Source organism: Stegodyphus dumicola, chromosome 6 (genome assembly GCF_044657685.1).
Source record: "Stegodyphus dumicola isolate Sdum_Otavi_A_Nest chromosome 6, ASM4465768v1".
NCBI lineage: Eukaryota > Metazoa > Arthropoda > Arachnida > Araneae > Eresidae > Stegodyphus > Stegodyphus dumicola.
Window position 1 is genome coordinate 86,617,735 of NC_140773.1, and position 20,496 is coordinate 86,638,230.

The following is a 20,496-nucleotide window of genomic DNA, read 5'->3' on the forward strand; positions in this document are numbered from 1 at the left end:
AGTGAGTGAAGGATGATTCTTGCATCAAGTTTCCGTTTCCCTAAATCTTCGCGTAAGATTTTATGACATACATCACGTTTCACATTCAGTTCTTCTGATATCATACACACAGTTACACGACGGTCTTCTTGCAATAACTGCCTTACACGCTCCACGTTTGCATCTGTATGTGCTATATAAGGGCGACTAGTTGTGGGATCGTCTTGCACTGAATCTCTGCCTTCACGAAACCTTTTGTACCACTTGTAAACACGACGTTTTGAAAGTGCCTCGGCTGCATGTGCTTGCTTAATCATGTTCATGTTTCGCTAGGGGTTTTCCCGAGCTTAACGCAGGACTTAATGTTGACTCTTTACTCACAATCAGCATCCATTGTGTCCCCTTAATGAATGAGACAAGAAACGGAACAGTGTATTGTTAACCATAGCCTTATCACCTAGTACGTTTTCGGGCATACATGGCCAGAGTTATGTCAAGTAAGAATACATACCAGGTAACATAAAAACAAGATTTGTTCTTCTTATTACTTCAAACTCAGAAATAAAAAACTGCCACAGAACGTTTCTGACAAAACATGTATTTGCTACAGAAAAGGATAGACTACTGTTTATTTTTCTCGAAATGCAGATTCAATAGATATAGTTGGCAAGCAAAGACAGATCATTCTAATCATAAAATACCCAAAATACAAAATGCATAATAATTATAATATCTAATTTAATATTTATGGTCTATCCTAATACCTTCAAATTTGTGTTACTTCTTTTTATCCATAAGCAAAATCGCAAAGTGTTAACAACTGTAGGCTTTCTCCCAAAATAAAATTTTGTTAAAGGTTATCGTCAAACAGCATAACATCAGATTGAGCATTTCCCAATTCCGTTTGATTACAACTTGGCACACATTTTTATAAACTTATCATTGGGGATTTCGCATATGTTTTAAAATCTTGAACAGAATTAGGCTGGCACCTAAATGTGCTTGAGGTTCATGCCAACGGCAATCGCATTTCACTCCTTTTCACGATAAAGTAATGGGCTTGTGCTGACATTTGTCAGACAAGTGACACTGGTAGCAACAACAGCATAATAGGAATATTTCTATTCATAAGTGCAAAAACATATCCTTTAACCCAACGGTTTTTTTAAATGTGTCAGTTTGAAAGAAGAACAAATTTAAAACTAGCAGACGATATTTCTCATTTCAAATAATAAGCTGGTGGCAGAAATTTTAATCAATAAATAATCTTTGTTTAATTCTTTATTAAAATCGTTCTAAAATGTGTAAATACCCTCTGTATATCTCAAGTATAGAAACATTTTGGATTTGGATTGAAAATTATTAGAACATGCTAATTATAAAACAAAGTTCTTGATTGAAAGAACTAATACACAAGTATTGTGTGTTGCTATCTATGGAAAGAATGAATGCTTCGTAGAAAGCTGGCTCGCTTCAGGTTACACATGGGATAATTCATGAAAGTATTCATGCAGCCTGTTCTTCGCTGGGACTCGAACCTAGGTCAAACTGCCTGTGTTCAGTTGTTGTATCTGCTAAGCTGGTGAACGTTAACACAGAAGGCGCAATTCTACTACAAATACGTTATTTCTACCTCGATTAAGATGTGCACTTACCATAATTAATTTTACTGCATTATGTTTAAACTGAGACTCAGTTTTTACATCCTCATCATTCTCATAATGCGCTTCTGAGTTTCATAAAGCCGATGCTAAATGCATTTCCTTTTTAATTTCATTTCGTCCAGGCTTTGAGTGTAAATAGTCATACTTAGAATGCTTCAATGCGAGACGTATCCGTTTCACATTTTCACATTCTACAACATTTTCACTGGATGTAGCGTTATTTTATTTTAATGTATTTAAGAGCTAAACATGGAGATTTCCCTTAATTCATTTAAATTTTAAGTAAACTTATATTACTTAGAAAATTGTATAAAAATTAAAAATTTGATGCAGAAGTATTGATGCTATCAGAATAAAACATGCCACGCACTGCTATCAGAAACAAAGCGCTGGTTTAACAAAGTGCTGCTGCATTAAATAAATCATGGGGAATTATTTCTCTCGTGCATGTTCACCAAAGAAAAAGGAAAAGTGAATTTATAGCGGATGTATCTACGTTGGTTTAATCGATCCAGGAACTGTTGAAGTAAAAAGGAAGGAAGTAATTACTTCTGTTTTTGATGACAAACGTCATAGTTAAAGCTGTGTAGTAGCAGAATAGTAACACAAGATATTTATTATGTAAAACGAAGGTCTTGATTGAAAGAACTAACTCTGGTTTCAAACGCTTTTGCGTCAACTATTCATTCTGAGATTTATTATCAGACATTAATTGGCTTCAACAACAAAATAACTTTAAGTGAAAATCTTTTAAGTGAGTAAATAAACCTCTATGCTTTTCATTCAAACATGTAGCATTCCTTAGCTATTACTTTAAAATTTAAATTAATATTATCAATTGTAGACATAAAAGAGCTATTAAAATTACTTGTCTCATATTATTTGTTGACACATTTAAAAACGTTTGTGCATGCTTAGAAACATAGGAAATTTTCTACATGTAAAAGGGATTCTCTATTTTATCATGGTGTAAAAATTTTAACTTTCGTCAATAAAGATTTATTTTTACAAATTTATTTATGCTTTTGGTAAAAAAAGGAAATATATTTTATAATGTTTTTTAATTAACATAGTTTCGTTCAAATGCATTTTGAAGTAAAATATAATTTTTTCCTATCTAAACATTCTTTGTCATAAGTGACTAAAAATAAAAACCTACGGCTGCTAAGAGTGACTGAGTTTTTAACTAAAAAAAAAACCTAAGTAGAGGCTCAGATAAGAAACATGAAATACATAAGAAAATTGTTCTCTCTAATTAGCACAGTAAAAAAAATTAAATCATGAGTTCGTTTTTTAAAAATCTGTGGCTTCCAAGGACCCCTTTGGAAACCATATATTTCTAAAACACCTAGTAATGAGAGAAAGCCGTGATCATAAGCTGAAATTTGCTTCATGCTTCGCTATTCAAGAATATCTGCAATTAGTTACCATATTTTCTGGTTTGCAACAAAAATCGCCCACTTAAAATACGAAATCCTATCTTTTCCGAATTGTTTTTATGAGCACACGGAAAGCAAGAAAAGTTAAATATGTGACTTTCTGTTGTCGTATAAGATTTCTTCTAGCATAGATTAAGAATAAAATATGTCTGACCTGTAATGTAAATAAACTGAGCCTAATGAATGAAATTAACTGGGCATGATTTCTTAATAACAAATAATTTTCAAAGTGTAGTTGTCAAATTTGGTGAAACATTTATGAATCGCTTTTGATAGCGCAGAAATTTAAGCGATATTCCAAACGAAATATTGTAAAAATAATTCTTTTCCTTAAAGAATGCATGATAAAATAAGTAATTATCTGCTGCTGAATTTCTGCATAGAAAGAAATTAAAAATGTAATTGTATTTATATACTTACTTTATACAATGAAATTAACAGTGTTCAGAGAAACTTATCTACATGGCCAATAGCTACTGGTAGACCTAACATCGTGTGAAATAAAATAAATTTTATAGAACAGAATCCCAATATCATTTGCAATTTCTTACTTTTAAACTAATTGAAAGTTTCTGAATATCATTCTCAGTGAAACTCTTCTTAGGTGAGAAAAGTGATCTTTCAAAATGACTATGTCAGAAGACAGAATTTATAAAGCAGAAATAAGATTGTTACAAATACAAAGAAAAGAAGGATTTTTCTCCTGGATTCTTTTTTTTAATAAGCACAAGCGAAGCGGAACGCAGACTACTAAAAGCAGAAAGCTGAAAAATACGGTGCTATGAAACAAAATAACACGAAAACCTACTTCGAATCTCCAACCAATTTATATGCAAATACCTGAAGTTCATTTTCTGGTGCTGAAACTTTCTTTTCATTACGAATGTTTCAACACCTTTTTTTCCACTCTTTTTTCCACTTTAATTTTATTTTCAGCGAAAAAGAGATTTACTCTACCCGTTATTTCATCGAGCCAGTCACAGGTACTTTGAATGGCGCATTTACATAATTTGAATATTATTCGAAAATTTGAGCACATTTCTGAATAAACAGATGATGGAAATCGAATGCTTATGCTTAGAATAGACATCTTTTTAATTCATTGCCATGGTCTCGAGTTTAAATAAGCTTGTATTCGTTTATAAGATTACTTTTGTTTCTTAGTGTAAACAGATGACAATAAAAAGTTCCTACATGTTCAGGGCTAAACAATTAAATAAACTTAGTTTAGTTGTAATGAGAAATAAACTTTAGATGCATATTCATTGCAGTTGAAAGTTTATTCTTTACCAAGACTCACTAACGCATTTCCAGTGTCAGATATATTTGTTTGTATAGGCTTATATCATGTATTGCTATTAAACTTAAGTTGAGGAGCCATCTTGTAGCGTTTCTTGACAGTGCTTGCGATAATAGTTTTGCATCCCTTTATTACGAAAAAAGAAATATAAAATCGGTATAGTGCAATAAGGCTATCCGTCAGTGGTCAAGTCGGTAAACTTATGTAACAGTCGTACTACGTAATAATTGAACTGGGTCCGAAACCCTAGCTAAGAGCTGGTTGCATGGACGCTTTCAGAGCAATGCATGGATGACCCATGTGATACGTGAACACTAACCATTTTCCCTTCAGAGATTTCAGGTCTTTGCTTAGACAATTATTTCTTATATGTTTAACCATGCTAAGACAAACAAACAAATACTGTTATGATAAAGTACTTGAGAGCTCTCTGCTTAGAAGTGATCAGGATTCTATGCTAATCTGAGAGACCCTTAAATATCCTCGTGAAGACTAGAAAATTAAACCATCAGAAATCGTACCAGAGACAAAATATTAGAATTCACGGATCTCATCTTTCAGCCACTGCGAAGCTTTCTCTTTGTAAGAAATGAGAGATAATTAATCTGAATAAACAAGATATTAAAACGATTCTAAACGAAAAATGATCAAACATTCTTTTCAAATATCAGATTTATGTATAAACATCAATAATAATGTGTCTATAATAACTGCATCTTTTTATTTGAAATTTAAAAGATTGCTATAAAATAATGTCTAAAAACATTTATTATATAATATTTATTTAATCATTATTTTGACATAAGAATTTTAAAATATTTAGGTAGTACAAAAATGAATGACACAAATGCAGCCACAGAGAGGAATGCAATTTATTACCAAAAAACTGAGAACACATAAGTTAGAAATAATCCCCGCCCATGCCAATACAAGTCTGCCATCTGGCTGGGAGGTCCCGAAGGGGTAAACCAGTGGACAACTGCTTGCAATTCTGCAGAAAATTCAACATGTTGGCCCCTAACTGTGTCCTTCATGTTGTCACGCAACACGTAGTCCGAGGTCTTGGTTCGAGGTCCGCCCACTTTGCACACACATTTCTCATCTCCAAATAACCATGCACAATCGCCTGCAATGTTCCTTGCGCAAGCCCTGTCTCTGCCTGCATCTTCTTCAAAGTTATGCACTTGTTGGCTATGATCAAATCCGACACGTCTGCCACATTAGCTGCTGTATTCGATGGTGCTGGTCGTCCCGTGCTGACACCTTTGGCTGCGGTCTTTACTCCATTGCTGAATTTGGCCAAATATGGTACGCCTTGAGGGTGCTTTGTTACCGCTTTCCGACGCCATGCGACGATGGATCTCATTACCCTGTATCCCTTCCATAGGAACCACGCTGTCCAACGCTGACCGTGATAACCATCTTCCATCATTGCTGTCTAGGATCTCAATGACGACGGCGAAAGGGACGGGCGCTGACTTATATCGTTCGGGCTTGCGGCCAGTTCCATCTATTTATTCTGAGTAGCTCACGCCCTCTTGTGTCTATTGCACTTATTTTCCCTTCGCATAGTGTAATAGTTTCGTTGTGAGAGCCGTTGTGTCAATCATTTCTGTACGATCCAAGTATATTGAAATAAAATGGAACAAAATTCTGTCAGGGTACATTGTCCTCCCTAATTTAATATATGATCCGCTTAAACTGAATATTATTAATTTTACAAAAGAGTCTGTTAACGCTTAGTACATATAATTAGAGCTAAACAATCGAATAAACGTATTATGTTACCGAATTACATACATATGAGATATCTATACATGTGGGAAGCATCATTTGAATAACTGTACTGTACAGTCATCAGGTGTTTTACTTCCTTCTGCGAAGTAAAGGAACCCCTGTAATCGCGAAAAGGTTTGGGTATTATATTTCATTAGAGTGGTCCCTCTCAAATCCAAGTTAACGATGTTTTTGCGTGGCATCTGTACGTACAGACAGAATAACGGATTCTTTTCCCAAAATGGATTGTAATATCGATTTAAAATGGATTCAGAAGACACTTTTTGTGACTCCTGTACGTCATATATACATACGTATGTATGTATCTCGCATAACTCAAAAACCAGAAGCCTCAAAACGTTGAAATTTTGTGTGTGAGACTGCTATAACATTTATGTGTCCACCTCCATTTTTGATGGCCATCGGCCTCATCAAATGTATGTTAAATATATGTATATACATATATTTAACATACATATGTATATACATATATTTAACATATATATGTGTGTGTGTGTGTGTTTGTATGTGTATACCTACGCTGTTGTGAGCTCGGTGTTTTAATTTTGATATATTGGTAAATTGTGCATTTTTTTACTTTAAAAGTGATTGAATTATGTTATTCTTATATTCCGGATATACTTTTTATGCCTTTAGTTAATATGAATGCACTAGTTGTATAATTATCAAAAAAGTTTAATTAAAGTTGTTTAAGTGGTACTAAGTCTGACGAAGCTGCCATTTGCTCACATTTGAAATGCTTAGTGCGTAGAATAGTGAATTAAGTCAATTTGTGCACCAACTTTAGTGCTTTCTTGCGAGTCGGACCAAAAGTAAACTTTCAAAGTTGAGCACCGAAAAATCTATCTTCTTGCCCGACGACCAAATTGCTTGGTTTTACGCGAAAATTTTAATTGTAATTTGGTGCATTATGCTTTCCTGTATTTTACAATTTTTAATGAAGAAATTTTGAGTTTTTATGTGTCTTCGCGTTGTCACGAAATGAGAAATGAATTAATTGAATGAGAAATATATCTCTAATGAAATTCAAGGAAATAAGTTTAAATAAAATGCAGCAAAAAATGTATAATTTTAATAGGCCGTACAAAGAAGTCACATCACATGTGGTGTCCACATCAGATTTTTTACTGCAAAAGACATGAAAAATGTGCAATGTCGTCGGCGGAACTCGAAACCTAGACCTTTGAAATAGGTGTCGAGTGTGCTTCCAGTTACACCACGAAGGCATGCCGAAAGGAGGGAGAAAATACCTTATATATTCTCTCTTTTAGGTGGCTACTGGGGATGCGAGGACCCAATCGTCAAATTCTGATGGTGACGGTTCATAACCTTTTAGTATGGGCCCCACTGTAGAGTCATTAGGTTTTTTGATGCTGTAAACGTGAAAAATGTGCAGTGCCCTCATCGGCACTCGAATCCTGGACTTCTCGAATACGCGTCGACTTTGCTTCCAGTTACACACGAAGGTGTATGGGAAGGAGGTAGAAAATACCTTACAGTAAAAATTAATTCTTTTATTCAATGTTCGAAAAGAAGTGAAAACGGTGCTTTCTGCAACCTAAAGCAAGATTTAGCAAAGAATTCATGTTTAATTTTGAAATCTGATATAGCGCAGGTTAAAAAAATTACAGAGAAGATTATCAGTCAAAGAATATCAATCAAACTAACATTTTAACTTCTTTCTTTTAAGACAAAACTTTTTTTTCTTTATGTATAAGGACATCAGAGAGTACAACTCCGTAAAAATAAAACTGCCTATCGTATATTCGAATTTATAACAAATAAAGTATGAGGAAGACTACGGAATGCAGAATAAGAAAATGTCTAGCAAATTACGAGTCGTATGTCTGGAAATCAAAATGTAGGGAGGTAATCTGCGGAAAGGACGTATTCAGAATGATTACTTTTATTAAAGACATTAGTTATGATAAAAAGAATTTGATCTTTAAGCAGCTTTTAATTTTGGATTTTATGTGTGGAAGCACATTATACAAGAGGATCCTAAAGTAGTCAGCGGAAAAATCGTCGATACGATCATACTTCTGTTTAAAATCTCCTAAGAAGCTAATTTTTTTTAACTATATATATTGTATGTTTCGTCAGAAAGGATAATTTTTTTTTGTTAAAATGTCTTAATGAATGACTCTAAATGACTCTAAACTATACATATTGGAAACGGTTTTCTTCAAAACTATCTCCCTCTTAGGAATGTATTAGTTAGGGATGGTATATTAAAATTCAGACAATTCTGAAACTGATTAAAGATTCGACAACTAATGTTTTCGCTTTTCTTCATTTTTATTAGAATTTTCCAAAAATTTTTAATTCATAAATTTAGAAAGATATCCAATGTAATCCACTGAAAAATATGAGGCAACACCTTAAGATAAATAAGTTACTGATGCTTCTTAATTTCCTGGAGAATTATTTACGTTAACGCTTTGATTTACTATTACGTTAACATTCCAGATTTGATAATTATTTACGTTAATGTTTGAAATTTTCATCTCTGCCCCCTTACATGACTGTTTAGAAAAAAGATTCTAGAAAAAATGTTAAATATTTCAACTGTTAATAAAAAAACACTTTCTACCAAATTGTTTTAAGAAAATGTATTTAAGGTTTCAAGAATTTTAGTTACTGAATTTCATTGACATTTTCTTAAAAGTATATGTAAGTATTTTAAAAATCTGTGTTATTAAAGGTTCTTTTCACTGGATGCCGATTACAAAATATGCTTTCATTAAAAAGTGTTTTCTTTGCGTCCTTATTATTATTCTTATATGAATGAATAGGAAATATCATAATTCGAAAAATGTTTTGGATCTGAATTCCGGAAAATTTTAATTTGTGACACTTATAATATTACTAATCCATTAAGAGATATGCAAATACGTTTTGTTTTATAACACATGTCTTTAGTGTTTTTACATTTAACAGCTTTTTTTTACAAGATGTTTTTGTTTTTTGTTTCCAGTTACCTATTCTCATTCAAATCTATATGATAGCTGTTGCTTTTTATTTTTAGTAAATAATAATTTGAGTAGTTCTCTATACTTAATCAAATGAAATATTTGAGAAGCTATAAGTCAAGCTAAGTTTAATCGCTCACTATTTTAAGCTCAGGAATTGGAGGACATTGTAGTGTTGCATGAACACATTAAAATAGTTATTGTCGTCTCTCGAAGGCAGTTTCGAAGAGCTCTGTTGCTGCTGATTTAGAGTCATGATAAATACCTTTATTGGCAATAAATTCCCTTTAACGCGGTTCTCTTATTTCCTCTGACAATTCAACGGAAATTGTCTCGAAAGCCTTTTTTTTTTTATTTTAATTTTGTTTTCACTTCGTGACAAACGTTATAAATATCTTCGCTCCCTGGGCAGCATGGTATCGATGGAAAGAGAGATCCCGATACGATTTAGATGGGATTGAACTTTTAAAGAGTTTTTTATGGATAAATAATACGTGCAACCTCAATAAAAAGTAACAGGTGACGTTTTTGGCTGGGCTATAAGACTTTTGTCCCCTGCTGATAAGATGGCACATCAAAAATGTTAAATATTTCGGGAATAATATTTTTCCATTTATTTTGGAACATCTAAAAACATTACTAAGTTATAATTTCTGAACGTTTTTAACTTTAATTAACTGGAGTTTAGTTGAAATACTACTGTAATCTATCAGCAATGATCTCGACAGATTACCGTAATATTTCGATTAACTTCGACACTAAGAAACATCCGATAAGTTGAATTGCGTCCATGCAGGAAAAACTATTAAAGATAACCTTTCTCTATAAATCATATTTCGTGAGTCAAAATAAAAGACAAGTCGAATTTTCTCCGAATAATTTTGAAATTAGTTTATATCACTTTCTTGGTAAACTTTAAAGCTACATTATAACTACAAATTTGAATCTAAACACTGGATAAATTTTTCAGACGAATCTTTGTCCAGTCTGTAACTAAAACCCAGTAGCACAAAAGTGATAACTAGACCATTTATAAAAATAAACTGAACCATTTATGAATCGCAGTGAAAAATGAATAATAGATCAATTATTTAAAAATCAGATATTAAAGATAAAGAACTTATATGGTAACGTGCTCCTCAAGTATTATAAATGAAAGCTAACCAACAATTAAGCACATCACTCTTGCAAACTGAATTAGTATTATAGCAATCCGAGTTTCCTACCACAACCATTTGAGAGAACTTTTAGCTCACTGTGCGGTTTTAGTGCCTCCATGCCGCACAGATACCGTACACTTACAAACATCCATGGATGACAAGTACATGACACCGCATTTTGTTCAAGAAATAAAAGCATAACATCTATAAATATAAAGATTATATTAAATGATAAAGATCATATTAAAATGATCGTACTAAAATTATCACAATATTTTCGCTTTGAATGAAGTGGAAGTATCTCCAAATACAAAGAAAATATTTTACTTAATTTCGTTATCACTTTCAAAGATAAATTTTAATCTAATTTAGTACTTCTTTCAGAGTTCGGTGATATTTCTCATATGTTGCGCGTTTTACACAGCGGCTATCGGTATTTTAAAATTATCATTTTTCACAAATAGCATTTCAGTTATTTTAATATGAGGTACATTGTTTCATTTAGTTTTGCTTCCAAGAGTTACATTACTCCCTATTTACACATACAGTTAATTCATTTTTTTATTCATATAAATAAATTCCAGTACTTTAGTGTTATTCTTTAATTGAAGCCGAGTGCCTTGGTTATGATAACGATAATATGCAAATCGATAATCGTCTTCTTTCATATGTCTTCTCTCAAAAATGATATCCTCCACATAATAAAATTGTCTAAATACGTGGAAGGGGATCATAGAAAGGGTTCACTGTATGTTTACTTATTAATTACATACTTAATTTAATTTTTGTATATGTATTCTCACTCTGTATTATATATTTACTATAATTTTAAAATAATATTGTCTGTTTAATTACTGAAAGTTTTGCAATCGCAATTATCATCTGCTATATTGAATGTATTTCTACTATAAAATAAATCTTTCTATGATTTTAAATTATAAAGGTGATCACTGTATAATGACGCCAGCTGAAACGGAACATGGAAAGAAAAACATATTTGGTTGTCCTTGTCAAGAAGGTCTAGAATGCGTTCCTGGAGAAGTTGTAAAAGAAAATGGGGTAACTTTCCTTCTTGTGAAATTTTTAAATACCTTAAAAGACTTTTCGTTTTCAAAATTTTAGAGAATACATCACGGGGAACTGCAACTTCATTATTTCTTGAATAGCAATAATAAAGATATAACGCTTATATTAACTCAAGAGCATCTTTAAAAATGTAAAATAAATGTACAGTTCATCTTTAAAGAAAAGGATTTTTGTCTATAAAAAATTCGAAAATAAAACAACACACATATTGAATTTATAGTCTCATACAAGAATTTCAGCATTTAATAACTTTATAAGTCAACATAAAGCGCCAATTTAGGATACATATATATGGCCATCGAGAAAGAAAGCCTCAGTTGTGAAAATATGGGACATTAAAGAGTTAAATATACTAAAATGATTCAAACGTTAAATGCGGTAAAACAACGTAAATTCAGAAGTTTTTAAAAAGCCTAGAGCAGGAGAACAGAACAAATGCATTAGCGTGAAGTCCAGTCTTGCCCATCTAGAAAACTTAAATTTCATAGATGCTGAGTTTTTCAGATGGATCTCTATTTTAGCTAGGATCGACTGCACGTCTCCTCTTTAAAAAGGGAAGCACCGATAAAAAACATTTAAACCTTTTTTATTTGTATGTTCGCTGCGTTCTTTTCCTTCAGCAAAAATGCTTTTTCTCATTTTTATATGTATGATATGCTTAAATTTTGGTAAATTTTGTATAATACGCTTAAATTTTGGTAAATTTTGTATAATACGCTTAAATTTTGGTAAAGCATAATACGTTTGTGTTAATCATCCCTATACAGATGCTTTGAACAAGAACAAGAAAGGCCGCCCAAACGGTCGGTGATTGCCGTGCCAAAGGGCTTAGGTTTGAATCTCGGAGAAGGCATGGATGTTTGTAAATATCTAGTCTCGGTGCAGCATGGCGGCACTCTAAATATGCGGCGAGCCGAAAGTCCTCTCGTGTGTTTGGTTGAAGGAAAGAGGGGCGGGAGACCCTCGGACCCGTCCCCCCTGGTGCTGTCTATCAAAATTAGGGGCAGAACTGAGCCAAATCGCACTGTCACCTTTTAGGCGCTCAAGGCTGTTGCCAACGACAGGCGCAATCTTGCGCTCTTTGCCACTAGGAATTTCGCAGGCTACGTCAGACAAGTGAGCATAAGTAACAAGAATGAGTAAATACGCTTTGGCGTTGCTTGAGTACGCTGTTTTAAATACTTTTATTGATACTGCAGCTTTCATTTAAGTGTAAGACTTTGTTGGCTGTAGACCGTGCATTCTAAAAGATTTCTTTTTATTATTTATCGGTATTTTATGTCCACAAAGTAAAAACTTCAAGGACAAAGTTTTTATTCAACACTAATTTTATTTTGATTAACTGAAGAATAAAATGTATGCATCAGTATTGTAAATTCAGTAAGGAAAGAAAGTAAAGCATTTTCATATGCAGATGATTTCAAATGCTTTCGGTTGTCTATTGTTATTGAAAGATCAAAATTTGTTGTAGAAAATAAACTGTTCTAAAATACAATGAACAGCTTTAAAATATGCATCGTATGAGCATGAAAATAAAATGTAACATTTCCATCAATAGATATATTTAGATATTTAAGTTTTTATGAATAATTATTTGAACAATTTGTAAAGGCAATGAAACAGGTTGGTTATTTTTAAACTATTGCTTTTTACTAACCTTCTTTCCAGTTTTCGTCTGATGGAATTTTTGTCGACCTGATTTGTTGAAATGATCTAAGAATGGTTACGTTACGTTAAATTTAGCACGAAAAAACACTCGCGGTTTATGTAGCTTAGGAAAGATATCTACAGTAAAACGTTCTGAGGAAATATTCTCGTACGCTAATTAAGTGCGATGAAAAGCACAAAATATAGGTACAACCAGGACGTTCGATTGCTTAGAACAAAATTCTCAAGAGCTACTACTGATCAGTGGGAATACATATTCAGCTATTTGTGTGTGGTCAAAATAATCATAATCTTCAGCACCTAGTTCAAGGCATGCAACATGCGTCGAAATTTTAATTTCATAATGCAGGAAACTAGGCGCAGGATCGCGAATGCAATTCCGTGATTTAGTATTTGGTGAAACATTGATAGCATAACTCTCTTAACAGTTTGACATTTGAATCATTTCGATATTCTTAAAAAATTAGGCCTAATTTATTTTTTAAGTGCCGACTTGCTTTTTTGGTGATACAGTATTTAATTCTTTACCCTACAAGAAATATATTTAGCTGGTTTTCATGTAGCAAATACAATGAAAAAAATAAATAAACACAAAACACTTTTCCTCTTAGTAAAAACACTAATTAAAATAAGTAACACTTTTGCGAAATCCCGTGAGCTTTATGTTGACTGAAAGATTAAATTACTTTAAATCTGAATTTAGAACGGTATATAATTTCTTTATTTTTCACATTTAGACGCAAAATGATCTACTTTTTTCTTTTACCTTAACATAGAAGTATTGTTTTTTATACGATGTTATACCGGCAGCAAACTACTCTTCGACAAACTATTTAACACTTTTCCCTTGCCATCAAATTTGATGTCCATTACTTATCCTGGATGAAATTGTAGTATAATGATGCAACTGAATATTAAATTCGCACTATTAAAGGGAAAAGAATTTTTATTGGAGTAACTTTATTTGCATTTTACAACGAAGGTTACTTTCTGAGTATTAGATAAGATATTACACAGAAATGCATTGCTGTTGCGTTAAGAAAGACATTTATTTAAAAACGTGTAGCAAAGTCGAAAGCATCAAGAAAATATTATTCGCAATTTAGACTCTTCATCGTTTAACAAATTAGGGATATAAATAGTAAATTTATGACAGAGGTGTATGAAAAGGGAAAAAAATTAGAATTGAGAAGTTATTCAAAATGAGAAATGTTTTAAGTAAAAGCAAGAAAAAAAGGAAAGGAGATTTTTATGATTATGAATAAGTATCATAAAAAGGATATATATTTATCGGTTTTAATGTTCCTAATTTAAATATTTATGTAACACTCTTAATAAATATATATTTGCACTCGAGAATATAGAGTTTTCATGACGAATAAAATATTTATGATGTTTATAATATTTTCTAAAATTATAACACCGCTAAATATCACTTGAGCAATGGATCATAGCGGTCGCATTTTGAAGAATAGATCAAATAAGATATCGATTACACACTGATGAAGAATCATGAGATCAAATTATTTTCCATTCATCCACAGTTCAGTGATTGCCGTGCAAATTGAGAGAGCTGTTTGCGACGCCCAGCTATCAGCATAAAGTGTTATCCATAAATGTCTGCGCTAGAAGCAAATGCAAAGGTAGTTTTAAATATGGTCATGTTGAAGATATTTCTAGTAGCTGTTTTTTTTTAATTTGAAAGGCTCATTTATCCGTGAAGTTCTGGGTTTTCTTAATGTAAATTTTTTCTTGCAGCATGTTGAGCTGACATGCTATGTCGTCAAAACTGTCGGCTCATCTTTAAGCTTTTAGCTAAATCTGTCAATCTTGTATTTTTTATCCATAATAGTATCTATTAATACATTAAATATAAAAATTGCGAAACTGTAAATCATATTTGAAAAAAGTTGAAATAAAAGACATGAATTCTTTCACAATATATTGGGGTTGCGAATTTCATTTTAAATTAAATTTGGATTGTTTCAAAATGTATTTTCCAAATCGCTTTTAAATAAAGAGAAAATACACAATGTTTATTAAATAAGCAAACTGTTGATTTGATGTATATAAATCCCTTCAAAGAAGCATAATAATCAATTATAGCATTTAATCTGTACAGTAATATTCCAATAACTGTTGAACAGTTTGTTTTGCATTTGCTGAGAATTTTATTGATATATTTCGTTTTCTACTTTCAGAAAACCATTTACAGAAACTTGACTTGCAATGCCGCAACCTTCTGAAAAATCCTGAAAAGAGCTTCTCATTTTCATGACACAAGTGTTAAATACGATGCAGCGATTAAATAATACAAATATCCGTATCAATTGAAATTATTTTTATCTCAACGAACTTTTGTTACTGTTACCCTTTTAATAAAATACGGAAAACTATATAGAAATGTAGTTTAGGGAATGAAGAAGTGAGTACTTTTATCCTAGCGAAAGAAAATAATTAAATCACAAATAATTAAAAATTCATTAAGTCTTGTAAGTTAAGATTTATATTTTCTTGTAAAAGAAAATATTGGTTGACACTGTTTATAAAAATTTGGAACTTTTTTCCCTCCATTGAATATTTCATCCTCGAAATGATTAGTGAAGTTTTATTAGAGGGAATAAAAGTTTATAAACGCTAATGATGAGACTAGAATAAAATTCAGGTTATAATTAAAAAGAATCTGTTGTGGAAAGATGCTACACACCTTAATAGACAATAATATTATTCGCTAGATATGTATTTAATCAATCCAGCGTCAAAAACAATAATTTTAGTGCATTTCATACAATTAATTCTAAAGTAAATAACAAAAAACAAATCTGAGAAGTGCAAAAGAGAATGCGTATTGAATAGAAAGTATACAGTCTTATTATATCTAATACAAAATTTTAACATGAATTTAAAATAGCCTCTAAACTTTTTTTAAAATTTAGTTAGTGCCCCTTTCTATCTTAGCATTAAGAAAATGCTTACAATAAACTTTTCGAAATCACTTCATTTCTAAATTAATCATTTCATATGATTCTTAAATAATTCAAATGACTTGTGAACTTATATAACTGGCAAAAGTTAAACTCAAGTTCTTAACCAACAATTTCAAATGAGGATTTCTGTTAAAACAAAAATAATAAATAATACAATAACAATGCACTCAGAATTAAATGAACTTCGCCGGTCTCAAACTAAAAATAGCGCGCTTCTGCGATTGCCACGTTTGCCTCTGTTCTGCACAACATAGCTCGTCGTCTTTTTTCCTCCAGCCGTAAAGTATGTTTTCAATTATTACATTACGGGCGGCAATTTCTAAATTTAATTCACTAAAACCTCTTTTATTTTTATTTCATTGGGGAACTTCATCTCTTGTAAGTTTAAACTGCGTCATTAAAATTAATCATGCGATCTTACGTAACCCTTAATGCAGATATCTCTTGCCCAATCGAAGTAATTTGTAAACCAAAAATGTTTTGACACTTCCTCCCTTTTTCCTCTGAAGTACTGGGACACTTTCACTCTTCTCGCTTACGCTTTCATCATGTTAAGACGGTGCAACAATCTTCTATGTTCGCTTCAATCGAAATAGTATCAACATTTTTCTGGAAATGGACATGATTGGAGTGCCATGTGAATTGTGGCCACAAAATGAGAATTTAAATAAATATGGAATTTAATCCGGCTCGACTGCTTATTCTTCAAAATGAATGAAAACTCAAGCATCAAGTATCTTCGCAATCATTATTTCTAGGCATCTACATCTCAGTGCTCTTACAGTCAGTGCTTTCCAAAATTGTGCAAATATTATATTATTAGTCGTACAGGATTGAATTACGTGTTACTAACCTTAATCGAACATTTCTTCCTCAGCTGGATTTCTGTAAAATAGTATCTGGAAATTCATCATTCTAAAAGTCAGTTATCATTGACTATTCAAATATGTTGTGCTATCATTACATACATATAATATTAGGTGAATTATATATATGTAGGAGCTAAGCCAGATTGAAATCCATTTTCAATTTATGAACCAGACGAGTATTTATTTTTTGCCAATCGAGCTGGCTGCATGAGATGTTTCATTGTCATTTTTGATGTGTAATAGCTAGTTTTCCGTAGAACGTCCTCCAAGATGCATATCTCTTTTTAAATAGGTCATCCTCATATGCTCTATGCTCTAGAGTAAAAATTAGAGAAACGAGTTGTTTTGAGACTGAATTTCCCATCAGGAAATGTATTGATTCTATGAGACTATTTTATTGCTGGGCGTATCATTTTGAAACACATGGGCCTTTATTCAATAATCGTATATGCTATATTAGACTTTAGACGGCCGGCTTGTGACATCTAGGAGGATCAGAGATGTGCCTTTATAATGATAATGTTATTAAAAGAGTTATAGTTTTATTATAGATAATTCTACTAGAGAACGCTTATAATTGTTATATTAACTCTAGTTTAATACATGTAGAGAAAGTAATGTTCTCTACATGTACTATAAATAATTAATAATAATAAATAAATAATGTAGTACTATAAATAATAACTATAAATAAATAATGTAGTACTATAAATAATAACTATAAATAAATAATGTAGTACTATAAATAATTAATAATAAGTTAATCTGAGAAAAAGATGACTTCATAATGCTTTGAAAGTCTAAAAATAAGAATAATTCTGAGAAAAAAAGTCTCGTTATCTTGCCTTTCGAAAATTAAGTTCTTTCATTTGCGCATTATGTCATACTAAACGGACACATTTTTGTTTCAAATATAACAAGAAAAATAAATTCTATCTTTAAAATATCTTTAATAATACTTATTTCTTCTTAAATTTAAGTGTTGATTTAACTTTTGCTCCAAAACATTTATTCAGAAAAGACAACATAAACACCTCATTATTCAAAGATTCATAATCTCAAAATATGTTCATTTCGCCAATTCTAAAACCTTCATATTTTGAATAGGATTATTTGAATGATTGCAGTCATTTCCAAGCGAAAATAATTTATCCAGTGTAATAGTTTCAAAGAAATTGCAAATGTACATTATTTACTTTATCGCTTTTCTGATTAAATTAAAAAAATTCTTGACACAATTATTTTATCGCTGAAACAAGTGAACATTCTACGAGAACAAATAAGCTTAAAATGTTCCTGCATTCCACAATCCGTAAGATATAAAAATTGATAGAAGGCCAGTAATATTGTACTGAAAAGAAATGTACTGCTTGTCAAGAACCTAAAAGCTAAAATTTTTGAATAAATTCATCTAAATTTTCTGGATAGAAATAATTTTGTTATTTTACTTTTGAAAATAATTGCGAACAATAGTCTCTGAACAGGATATTATTACCGGATTCCAGATCCTAGCTCTTTTTAGTTTAACCATTTGAGGTCGTATGCCTATTCTCAGTCACTAAACCATTTCTACCGTCTCAGTCGTATGTTTGCTCTCAGCCGCCAAAACTTTTCTGCCGTTTCAGGCGTATGTTTACTCTCAGCCTTCAAAACTTTTCTATCGTTACAGTCCTATGTCTACACCAGCCACCAAAGCTTTTCCACCTTTCCATTCATATATCTATTGTCAGCGCCAAAGCTTTTTTTCAGAAATCTTAGTTAAAATGGAGCTTCATATGCTCGAATTCACCGGAAACGTAACCCGTCTGAGTAATCGAAAACGTCAGCAACTGCATTGACTGTTTTCTGTATATTAAATGCAGATTTATGAAATTGCAGGTGTTAGAAATCTATTAAAAATACTAAATAATTCAAAGAATTCAAAATACACTTTCGCGCACTCCCAGAACCTAAACACCCAACATATTACGAGAGATATTGTTTCAGTTAAATTAAATGAATTAATTATTACAATGAACCTAATTTTGTTTTCTATCTAGATCCTAAAGTAAAAATACGTAATCTTGTTTTCAATTTTACTTTTATAAAAATTACGTAAGAAAATTATTTTTTATTCGTGTAAAAAGGAATTCATCGACTACTTTTCATTAGTTAAAATTAAACAAACACGTTATTTCTCTTAACATAAACTAATAAAATGAGCATTATTTATATATATATAAGCGGCTTAAGTGTTTGTCGCCGAGAGTTTATTGTTGCCACTCAGAAAAATGAGCGCAGAAATTAACGTTTGCGCAGTTTTTAATTAATATCTCGGTTGATTAATGTCATACGAAGATGAGAACGGTATCGATGGATTCGGAGAAATTTTTGGAATCCGAGTATACGTGTCTCGAATTTCAACTCGGCGCCGTTCCGTAGATATTCGACAAAAAAGAATTTGGCACGTAGCCAAATCCACCTAATATCGAAAACCCAAAAAAGAAAGTAGAAAATGTAGAGAAAACGTAGGGCAAAATTAGTTTATAATTAATATCTCGGCTAATTAAAGTCCCACGAAGAGGAGAATGGTCCAAATGTCGTGCCACGGACCTGCGGAATCCAACTGTGTGCTTCGCTAAGCCCGGGAGCCACCCGTTTCGGAGGAGATGATGTTACTGCACCCCATATATATATGCGGCTTAAATGTCTGTGTGTCGCCGATTATTTATTGTTTGTTTTCGTAACTGTACTAGCCAATGGGGTGAAGTTGCCACGGCACAGGGTTGCAGTTTCAAATGACACGTAGACAATTTCCTGTAAAACTTGCCTCTGCTATGACCATCAATAAGTCTCAGGGCAAGCCGCTTAAGCGTATTGGCATTTTTTTACCTGAGCACGACACGGCACATTTTCTACGCGGTCAAATTTATGTTGCCTGTTCAAGAGTTCGTGAAAGAACTGAAGTAAAATTAAAAACAATTGATGGTCCTCTGCAAGGCAAGCTTAAAAATGATGGAAAGATCTACACAAGAAATGCTGTGTACAAAGAGATCTTTGACATGTGAATTAACATTTTATTATTTAAATCACCTTTATTTATTGAGCTAGCGGTGGGCTCTTAAGAAATGTACAACCAGTGGTTTCCTTCATTGCACTCTATTTTAAGCAATTAAGCAAGTAGAAGGGGGAAATCCCGTGGGGCAGTAAGCAAAGGGGCGTCCTCGCCACCTGCCCTGGGTAATTCACTTTGAATTAGCAGACACCTTTGCACAAATTTTAATTACAATTTATAATATCTAGAACAGCGGTCATTTCGTATGACCGCCGGGCTTTCTAGTTATGACATAAATCACTAAATAGCTTCTTTGATGTTTTTTTAATAAATTTACGATTTTAGTAATAAAAGCCTAATACAGTACTCTCTCTGTCCTCGCGAGGAAATACATTTTTAACAGTTCAAGCACATAATCCATTAAGTTGGACCAACTGAACCATATCATATTCTTCCTGTAGTTCTAAGTATGTTAGAACAAGATCTAGGACTTTAAATGCTTTATTATGTAAAGACCACAGATTCCAACTACTTCAGTGTT

General features: G+C 32.1%; 1 protein-coding gene across 1 annotated transcript in view; it reads left to right on the forward strand.

Moving 5' to 3' along the window:
• The window catches only part of LOC118193081 (U9-ctenitoxin-Pr1a-like), a 28,088-nt gene extending 11,347 nt beyond the window's left edge, over nucleotides 1-16,741 (forward strand). The window contains exons 3-4 of the mRNA XM_035364124.2: nucleotides 11,255-11,370; nucleotides 15,267-16,741. Of these exons, the coding sequence (XP_035220015.1) occupies nucleotides 11,255-11,370; nucleotides 15,267-15,311 (161 nt within the window). The 3' untranslated portion in view covers nucleotides 15,312-16,741. The remainder of the gene's footprint in view (nucleotides 1-11,254; nucleotides 11,371-15,266) is intronic.
• The last annotated feature ends 3,755 nt before the right edge of the window (nucleotides 16,742-20,496 follow it).